This window comes from Zerene cesonia, unplaced genomic scaffold, assembly GCF_012273895.1.
Source record: "Zerene cesonia ecotype Mississippi unplaced genomic scaffold, Zerene_cesonia_1.1 Zces_u005, whole genome shotgun sequence".
Lineage (NCBI taxonomy): Eukaryota > Metazoa > Arthropoda > Insecta > Lepidoptera > Pieridae > Zerene > Zerene cesonia.
Genome location: NW_024045135.1, coordinates 810183 through 820104, shown reverse-complemented (window position 1 = coordinate 820104; position 9922 = coordinate 810183). Strand labels below are relative to the sequence as shown.

General features: G+C 34.1%; 4 protein-coding genes across 4 annotated transcripts in view; 2 read left to right on the top strand and 2 right to left on the bottom strand.

Moving 5' to 3' along the window:
* The window catches only part of LOC119838854 (centromere/kinetochore protein zw10 homolog), a 4590-nt gene extending 3067 nt beyond the window's left edge, over nt 1-1523 (top strand). The window contains exons 3-5 of the mRNA XM_038364995.1: nt 238-367; nt 751-892; nt 1254-1523. Of these exons, the coding sequence (XP_038220923.1) occupies nt 238-367; nt 751-892; nt 1254-1469 (488 nt within the window). The 3' untranslated portion in view covers nt 1470-1523. The remainder of the gene's footprint in view (nt 1-237; nt 368-750; nt 893-1253) is intronic.
* Nucleotides 1524-2839: 1316 nt separating this feature from the next.
* On the top strand, nt 2840-6708 carry LOC119838799 (RCC1-like G exchanging factor-like protein). Its single transcript, XM_038364916.1, has 7 exons — nt 2840-3061; nt 3351-3529; nt 3730-3921; nt 4156-4358; nt 5231-5403; nt 5635-5799; nt 5998-6708. The coding sequence occupies exons 1-7, from the start codon at nt 2947-2949 to the stop codon at nt 6333-6335; spliced, it is 1365 nt and encodes a 454-aa protein (XP_038220844.1). The 5' UTR covers nt 2840-2946; the 3' UTR covers nt 6336-6708.
* Nucleotides 6709-6841: 133 nt separating this feature from the next.
* On the bottom strand, nt 6842-8421 carry LOC119838800 (mediator of RNA polymerase II transcription subunit 27). The gene has a single exon (XM_038364918.1). It carries the CDS (start codon nt 8302-8304, stop codon nt 7405-7407), a length of 900 nt encoding a protein of 299 aa, XP_038220846.1. The 5' UTR covers nt 8305-8421; the 3' UTR covers nt 6842-7404.
* A 66-nt stretch (nt 8422-8487) lies between these two features.
* The window catches only part of LOC119838771 (15-hydroxyprostaglandin dehydrogenase [NAD(+)]-like), a 3025-nt gene continuing 1590 nt past the window's right edge, over nt 8488-9922 (bottom strand). The window contains exons 3-5 of the mRNA XM_038364873.1: nt 9554-9739; nt 9039-9199; nt 8488-8956 (exon numbers count right to left, since the gene is read on the bottom strand). Of these exons, the coding sequence (XP_038220801.1) occupies nt 8809-8956; nt 9039-9199; nt 9554-9739 (495 nt within the window). The 3' untranslated portion in view covers nt 8488-8808. The remainder of the gene's footprint in view (nt 8957-9038; nt 9200-9553; nt 9740-9922) is intronic.

The window sequence follows — 9922 nt, the reverse complement described above, 5'->3', positions numbered from 1 at the left end:
GGTTTGTAACATAATAATCAGTTACTGAGTCTTTAAAGACTGATGTGCTGAAATAATTTTTCGACATTGCTTACACTATTGACACATAAAAATGATATGTCCTTTTTATTTGCATATTTTTTTTATGTGTCTGGGTTGACTGTAAGAAATGCTAGCAAGTCTGAATTTTTATATTTTTTTTTTTTTGTAATATAAGAGAATACTTGAAATTTATGAAACAATATTCTTTTATTCCAGATCTTAACTGTATCGTAGCAAAGGATGTACTAAACGAGAATGCGGAGGCAGCTGTTCGCCAGTGTTTGCGACAGTTACAGATATTGAAGAATGTCTGGATCGGAGTATTTCCCGCGAATGTATTTACAAGGTAAATAAATTATTAAAAAAAATATGTAAATAGTTTTACGCTACGGTTTCAAAATTCCTCCTCATGATCGTTTTCTTTTTATTTAAAAATATTTCTTTGTTAAAAAAAAAAATTAAAAGTTTACAATGTACTTTAACTAGTTATGTTATAATTGTTCTGTTGTGGTATAATCACTGCTATTTAGTATTACTTTTTTTGAGTCCTAATAGATAATAAGGATAAGAAAAACGTAGATGTATGGTATCCACCAGCTAAATGTGAGCCTAAGTTTTCTTTATTATATTCTCAAAAGAGTTTAAAATAAATGAAATAAAAAAAATAAAGTATGTACAGGTATTATTTTCATAAAAAACGAGTGTATATAAATATCATTTTTTTTGCAGATTAATGGCAACATTGGTGAACATGTTCTTGGACGAATTAATCCATCGCGTGTGCACAGTGGAGGACATCTCTGTAGAGATGGCAACACAGCTCACTGACATGTACAACCTCGTTGTGCAGAAGACACCACAGCTGTTTCACGTGAGACAATTAATGAAAAATTTACTACACGTTTCAATAATTGATGTTCCGTTCATAAACTACGTTATTTAATACGTTATTTCGTAATTACGGTATTTGTTTGATTGTCTTTTTTTCATGTCGCAACAAAGCGATTTTATGTTATAACTTTTGTATCTAGAGTTTCGTATGCGATGGAACTTTTTCTGGTTAATTTTTGTTTTAATAAATTGCATTAAAAATTATTTAAATGAATATCGTTGATTAAGTTGTGCTTTATTTTCTTATATTTATTTTAAATTTATTATTTTTAATAAAATGTCTTCCGTACTTCTGTAAAATTGTTTTATGTTCTATAATTAAAACTTCATGCCATCTTTAGAAACCAGCAGACGTCGAAAGTCATGTGCAGCCTTGGCCAAAGTTCAAAGAGTTGATCTTCGTACTTGGGGCTTCACTGAGAGACCTCGAGAGCCACTGGAACGACGGCACTGGACCACTGGCAGTCCACTTCAAGACGGAGGAGCTAAGGAATCTTATCAAAGCACTGTTCCAAAATACACAATACCGCGCAAATTTCCTGTCGAAAATTAAATAGTTGTCTATGGTTCATGTATTCAATGTTTAAATTAAATGTGTTTAATAGTTGGAATTTGTGTTTTATTTTTATTATTATTTCTGCTCGCTCCGATTCTTCGCAAGTGAGTGGGGGAGCCGGCGGCCCATATCCTTTTCCTTAACCTTCCCAGTCCTTTCCTGTATTCCTCTCGCCAATCCTTTCTTCATCCCTTTCAAATAAAAGGCGACAATCCATCTGTTCAGGCGTAATGTCTGTAATCGTCCTTACGGCTCTCCAAATGTTCATGGACGGTGGTAGCGCTTACCATCAGGCGACCCACCTGCTCAGCTGCCGAAGTCACAAAAAAAAAATCTATATACAAGCTGCGCCCCGCGATTTTACCCGCGTAAGTCTGTATCCCGTAGGATTATCGGGAGAAAAGTTGTGTGCTATGCTATGCTATGTGTTATTCCAGTTTTCCAGCCATCTACGTACCAAATTTCATTGCAATCGGTTTAATATTTTTTGCGTGAAAGAGTAACAAACACATTACAAACTTTCGCATTTATAATATTATAGTAGGATATAAAAATTTATCCGTATTTCCCTTGGACACACCATCACGCGCGAACGGCTGGACCGATTTCAAAAATGCTTTCACCATTAGAAAGCTGAAGTTGACACTGAGTAACATAAGCTATATACGAACCACGGGTGAAACCGGGGCGAATAGCTAGTTATTATATATTAGCTGATCCAGCAAAGATTGTGCTGTCTTACCCTTATCATTTAGTTCTATGAAAAAAAGATTTTGACTGATTCTCAGACCTACCACACAAAATTGATTAAATATTTGACCAGTCGCTTCAGTGCAATATCCCTAGCACCCTCAATTTGGAATCTTACCTACTTACTGACTATTAAATATAATTTTGGGTAATATATATAATTTTTCAATATGTTACATAGGTCCTACCTATCTCGAATGACAAGCGACTTTTACTACTTATGCTTAAACATATTTTTTGAACCAATAGATCAATTTCTTCTTAAGTTCTACCAGCAGATTTATTATCCTTTTCATATTACATTTACACCACATAATACCATGGATAATAAGTATTTTTTATAACGGCCTGATTTTTGGCAATGAAATGTCCTACCGTCATTAATAACGAAGACTGGAGCTTTCGTTATTAATGACGCAAATAAAGTCCAAATTATGGATAATTCGGACTTTGATTGCTTTACTCGTCCGTAGGCACACAGTAATTAAGAGAAAAATACAGTACCTATGTCATGCCAATACTGCAATAATATCAAAACTATCAGTTTTTATCATCCACCTTTTAACCAAAATGCCCATCTATGTTGCTGTAAATGTCAGCTGTCAATTGTCTATAGAAAAATGTTTAAAATCAAAACAAAATTGCACTAAATACAAATAAATTACTTTTCCTAATTCTACGAGTCTTTATGTTAATACTGTAAATGCAGTATAAGTTAAAAAGCAGCGATGAATACTTTAAAAGTACTACTCAGGAACCGAAAGACAAACATATCTTCAATAAGCCGCACCGTAACAACCAAGAAAAAAATATTCGACCCCAACGAGGAGGAGCAATTACCGAGTAAATACTCAGTCTTACTGTCTAATCACCAAAAGTTTATTGCTAATAATTTCCGCTTCACATATGTTTGTTATTAATAATTCATAGGAATCTCTCTTCTGTCACCTTTCTGTGTTTTCGCTAATCGAGACGATTCTTCTCATTTCCAATAACTTATATGTATTGCTTCCTTATGGACCTGCATTTTGTTTTACTGTTTATATTTATTACTTATTATTTTATTAATCTCTGTTTTGAATGATTTCATAATTTTAAGTCTGGTAGGCATATGAATAAACATTTTGTTTAGTATTTCAGTATCCAGTGAGTAAAAGCTCAGATAGAAGGGTGTATGTATGGGGTCTAGCTGAGACTGGGGCACTTGGAATACATTTGCCTCGGGGTAAGCATAGATCGAGAAAATCATATAAAAATGACTTTAAACTAGTATGGCATCCAATGAGATCAAGTTTCTGTGAGAGGTTTGATGTAAGTATGTAAAGTTTTATAATATTACACAGTTTAAGGTGTTTTGCTTTATATGGATATTCATTCTGTTTTAAGATGTGAATAGGCATAAATTAATATCCATCCTACTTATCATGGGTAGCATAATGTATTCACCCTATAACCTGCTAGGGGGGTTGTATCAATTTTTTCACTTAAAAATAAAATTATATAATTGCCAGGTCACACAAATAGCCTGCGGGTATGGTTTTACTGTGGCAGCAGTGAACACTAAGGAGCAGCATAAAGTATTTGGCACTGGCATCAATACAGACTCGCAGATTGGATACCATGCTCCAAAGATGGGTCATCCACTAGAAATGCTTCTCAGTCCTGCACCTATATACATCCCATATAAGTCATTGGAAACTAAGGTGATGACTATTTTATATAACATTAGCACTGCTCATGGTATACCTTTTCTTCATTAGAACCTTCTCTGAACCTTAACAAAAATATAAAAAAAATTACTCAAATTGGTTAGGCCATTCTTGGGCTTAAGCGTAGCACAGCTACAATGTATTGATGTAGTGTTAATCTCGTCTATAAAAATAGTTGATTAGTATTTATACTGTATGTCTTAGTTCTTATGTAAAATTTAAATCTAGGTAATTGGTCTAGCAGCCGGCCGAGCTCACACTCTAATCCTAACAGATAATGAGGGGGTATACACTCTCGGCAATAATGCATATGGGCAGTGTGGAAGGAAAATTAAACCCTCGGAGGAATACCGCGGGAGTATGCACTCGCACAATATTAAGAAGCTTGGTGGCGATAAAATTATTGATGTGGTTGCAGGTCAAGATCACAGGTAAACTTTTATTTGAGGGCTATGTGAAACTAAGACTAAGACTAAGAAGACTAAACTTCTTAGAATCTATAAGAATATAATATAAGTTGATATAAAAATTGTCTAAGTACACTTACAAATAGTGTGACTTTCTATTGGTTAAATAATTTTTAAAATCAGTTTAGTAGACTCAGAGATTATCCCTAACAATGCGATAAATATTCATCATCATCATCATCATCATCATCATCATCATCATCATCATCATCATCATCATCATCATCATCATTAGCCCATATATGTTCCCACTGCTGGGACACAGGCCTCTTATGAGGGTTTAGGCCATAATCCACCACGCTGGCCAAATGCGGGTTGGCAGATGTCACATGCCGTCGAACTTTTAATTCTTGGACATGCCGGTTTCCTCACGATGTTTTCCTTCACCGTTTAAGCAGTGGTGATGTTATCTACATGCGCAGATAAATTGAAAAATCAATTTATTTCCTGCGCGCTCGGCCGGTCTCGAACCCCGACTTATCGATTTTGAAGTCCGAGGTCCTCACCACTGAGCCACCACTGCTTTTTTTCAAATATTATATTATATATACGACAAATATTATCTCTTTAGAATTTGTGGATAATATGTGTTTATAATCCTTATGTATACACTGTACATCAAACTTTCCCAAATTTAATTTTTTATTTCATAAAGTCTGTCTATTTATTATATGATATATATGATGTAATCATTACAAGTGTGAAATTGTGGGACACAACCATTATAAAATACACAATTGTCACTCAATACACCATAATTTTTGGTTCTTGAAAAAAAAAAAACTAAAAATGGACACCTTAATATTTACCTATACCATTGAATATTACTTTTACAGCTTTTTCCTAACGGAATCCGGTAAAGTATATTCATGTGGATGGGGAGCAGATGGACAGACGGGGCTGGGCAATTTCGAGGCGCAAGGACCACCGGCCCCTGTGCGTGGGGACATCACCAGTGAGAAGGTGGTCAAGATCGCCTCTACGGCCGACTGTGTGCTTGCGTTGAATGGTTGGTTTCAAAATTTCCAACTTGAAGGACTAAAAAGAATATCTATTACTAGTCAATATTATTGCTTTAATTTGTTGTTGTTGTTCAAAACTGATTATTTAGTGATGATGGTTTTGCAACAGACTGCAATTTGTTTTAGATCTTGTGTTGTTATGTGTCTATACACGATTCTATATAGAGATAGAATTGTGTATCACTCAGAGGATTGCCTTATTCTAATTTCTATTTCAGGCAAAGGTGAACTTTTTGGTTGGGGCAATTCGGAATATGGTCAAATACCCATGTCTACAGACCAACAGCAAGTGAACACGTCCTACGCTTTAGTACACTTCACTAAAGGGATAGGGAAAATAGTTGATATCGCCGCGGGTGGATCGTTCTGTCTTATTTGTAATGGTAAGTGTATTCCATATATTTTGTAATAATTTAAATATATTTTTAAGTCAATGTATTAAAAAAAATCATAAGCACTGATTTTGCATTGCAGCATTTTATGTATCGATATATAATATAAATGTCATTTTAGCCTCAATATCTATTATTGACACTTTCTCAAGTTAATTTATTTGTTGCTAACATACTATAACTTTGCAGATCAAGGCGATGTTTTTGTCTGGGGTTTCGGCTTATTGGGTCTGGGGCCTAACGTTCACCACACAGCCAAACCCACACAAATACCAGCACCTCTGTTCGGCAGGAATGAATTCAACCCAGAAAGCATGGTAGTGAAGGTTGCGGGTGGCATCGGACATCTAGCAGCAATAACTAATAATGGGGACTTATACACTTGGGGCAGGAATAGGCATGGCTGTTTAGGTTTGGGGCACGACAAAGATCAACATTTCCCTTTAAAAGTTGGTATTGGTGCTCATGTACTGTCAGTTAAATGTAGTGTTGATCATACCATTGCTATGTGTCGGCCATTTGTATAGTGATTTCAATGTTAGTTATTTGAATATGTCAATGAAATTTGTATCATATGTTTTGCTACCAAAATTAATAAGGAACTTCCTTTTTTCGACAAATTGAAAATAGTTTCAAAAATTATAAAAGCCAGTCCATTGTGTTATAGTTAACCAATTAATGTACAGAATGTGTCATGGCTTTTCTTTATTGCCATTAGCGAAATTCGTGTTATGGCTATAACACGAATTTCGCTATGTGGATCTTTACTGTGTTCATGTTGTGAGCTATTTTTAGCTTAATTGGCAACTTCGGTATTATATAAACAAACATATGCTAATGTATGTTTTACCCAATTAAATTCAGATGTGGTATAGTGAGTTTAAATATAATTGTACAAATGTAACATTATGATTATTATAAAATTTGTTATATTAAGTTTGTTTGTTATGGAAAGAAAAGTTAACATACTGTATATTCAGATTTTTATTTAAAAATTACACCTTATTATTTTCTAGATACACATGTTTTATGAAAATATTCTAGTTACACTAAAATGTCATTTTCAATATAAGTGAAAGTGATATTTCTTATAACTTAAGTGCAACTTAGTATGTGCAAAATTCAACTTATTGGTTAATCAATTGTCGGGCATATCACATATATATGGGTAAATCTTAAACATTTAATAGAATTACAGTAAACGCAGCTACTTTTAACAATTAGGATGTGACAGGTCAGATACTACTAAGGTAAGTCCCACAAAGGAGACAGATTAGAGTAAAAAAAAATAAGAAAAAATAATCACAATACCAAGCGTTATATCCATTGTATCTGCTGTGAAAGAATTAATTATCATAACTATTTGTATAAGTAACCATAATCAGTATGACAGTTTTGGATTAAGAGATTGAATAAACATTTAATATTTCAAAACTATTTCATATATAATCGCTTACATACATTGTACATACAATAAATAAAATATTTACACAATTCAGTTCACAATCCATTAAGCAGTTCGTATTATATTTTTAGTATTGAATGAGAAAGCTACCCACGACCGCATCCTCTCTTTCCCATTCAATACCACATGGACTATTGTTTGCACTCATCATGGAACGGGTCAAGGGTACGGAAGTCACGCCAGGCTGGCGGCAACATGGATGTGTGGTGTAAATGACATCCACATCTCTTGCATGGCTCACTAAATAGATTCACATAACTGTGTAACCAAGTCATAAACGAGCGCACAGCTAATTCTGGAAGCATTGGGGAATAGAAGTGCAACATAGCTGCATGTGCATTTTCTGTAACCTTCCGGAACACATTGTGACGCGATTCTGTCCACAGATCGAGTGTCTCCCCATAACCTTTCACCATCACCCACTCCATTAAGAGCCCTTTGAATGCTACAACTGCTTTCAATACATGGCTCAAGTTGATTTGGACGACGGCATTGCTAGCGAACGGCCGGGATATCGTTATTTTCATATCATTGTAAGATCTGTCGATGTTATTTATGACGTTGTCCACTTGTAGCGGAGCCACGTTGTGGTTACTGTGTAATTTCCCCCGACGTTTTGTGCTGCCCGAATTGAGGTTCGATCTCTTTAGAGAGTTTTGACTTAACAGCGTATGAGCAAACGAGCTGTATTCGTGTATCTTATCCGTCCACTTGTAACTGTTTACTAATTGAGTATACAACGCTTGCCGGTCCTGTGTAGTTTCTTGGCTTAAAAACGTAGTGTTTCCTAAATTGAATGGTGCCGTAGGTATCGGTAAACCATTCACTGTCTGTTCCAAGTCTCTAACGTTAATGTTCACATTGTTAAGAAGTTCCTGGAGCTCTAACAGAAATTTGTCTTTCCCGTCTTCACCGTGGTCGGCTCTGAGGCCATTCGATAAGGTTTCAAATACATGACTAACACTAGATCGTAGAGTTCTTAATGATGTTAAGGCGGAATTTAGTTGATCAACGTTTATTGTTTGATTCATTTTAATAACTTAAATTTTATTACACATCGATATTACAAAAATACGTTTGTATTAGTTTGATAAATGACAGCAGTGAACAGACACTATGTATCAAATGTGACAGACACATGTCAACTGTCAAATATGTTATGTCATAAATGCTTCGCCTTACTAGATTGAGTACGAGGTTATTGAGTACGGGTTATTCGGTTATTCAGCTAACGCCATTGAACATTCCTTAATACTACAAAGTTCTCCTCAAAGGTAGAAAATGTTTTTCTATCGGTGGTAAATATTAAATAATGTATTTTTGAGATTCAAAAACGCGCACAAATAAATATGCTTCTAAAATAAGTCTAGTTGAATGAATAAATTACTTAAAGGTATATTAATAGCATACCAATCTCATCCTTTGTTAGTATTTATTAAATATTAATTAAGTAAAAGAGCAAAATTCAAAAAGAATATAATCAGAAAGACACCATTATACCAGAATAAGAAACAATATAAATTAATAATGATTTTTCAAATATTTACTTTTTCACTCATTACTTCGAAAGCTTGGTCTATATTATCAGTTATGTCGCAAATTTTTCCATTGTTCACAAGCCAGACACTTCCACTTTCACCATTTGTGAAACTTTCAACCACTCCCTTAGCTGCTACTTCTGCACTGTATAATAACATAATAATTAATTAAAGGAAAGCATTTGATTTAAACTTATTTTAATTAATGAAAAAGCGTAACGACTTACGGTTGTAAAGGACTCCTTAAGGTAAAATTACGCATAATTTGTTCATTGTCGCGATTTATTTCTTCATCAAAACTTTTCGCTGTCAATGCTAGATTTGATTGCGTTACTCCAAAACAAATCGTGATCACCCTCACATTTGTTCTAGAATAATATTCTTTCATCTAAGAATTAATAAAAGTTTTTTGTACATTAAATAGAAATAAAAAGATATCTCGAAAATGATAGGTTTCTTCAATAACTTCGGCCCAAATTTATAAAGTACAATGTTTTGTTCTATAAATGTATTAAGCATAATAAAAACTTAGTAGTATGGCGTGGCAGCCATTTTACTGTGAACAATGGAATTTATCCTATTAAAGTGTGAAACCGGAAATATTTAACCTTGTTCCATTTCACAGACAATTTGCAAAGCTTTTCGCATTCGAACATACTACGAACAGAGTATGATTCTATTAAGAAAGTAAAAAAAAAACTGCTTCTATTAATATTTATTATATAGATTTGATAGAACTCACGCCAATAGAACTTCCGAAGTGGATTAAAGCACTCTTGATGGCTCCATACAAGAAAAGACCAGGACACATCCTTATAAGTCCGCAAATCGAGGATACATTGATGATGGTGCCTCCTTTACCAGCTTTGTCCTTTCGCATAAATTCAATTCCTCTCAACGATGATGTTATAACTGCAGTCTGGTTAATGTGAGAATATATTTATAATAAACCGTAAATACTATGAAGATAAATTGTGGAGGTAATAATTAACAAATGTAACGTATTTATCATCATTTGGTGGTGGCTATCGCATATATAGGGATGATGTATTTCTGTATTCTTATATGATGATATATTTCTATACTTCAAAATTTATTAATTGTGATTTTT

What these genes read in the sequence shown, in the direction of transcription:
- LOC119838800 (XM_038364918.1), bottom strand. Translation starts at nt 8,304, where the DNA reads ATGAATCAAACAATAAACGTTGATCAACTAAATTCCGCCTTAACATCA.
- LOC119838799 (XM_038364916.1), top strand. Translation starts at nt 2,947, where the DNA reads ATGAATACTTTAAAAGTACTACTCAGGAACCGAAAGACAAACATATCT. An exon ending in ATAAGTCATTGGAAACTAAG is followed by an intron (nt 3,922 to 4,155) that starts GTGATGACTATT and finishes ATTTAAATCTAG; the next exon opens with GTAATTGGTCTAGCAGCCGG. An exon ending in CTGTGTGCTTGCGTTGAATG is followed by an intron (nt 5,404 to 5,634) that starts GTTGGTTTCAAA and finishes TTTCTATTTCAG; the next exon opens with GCAAAGGTGAACTTTTTGGT.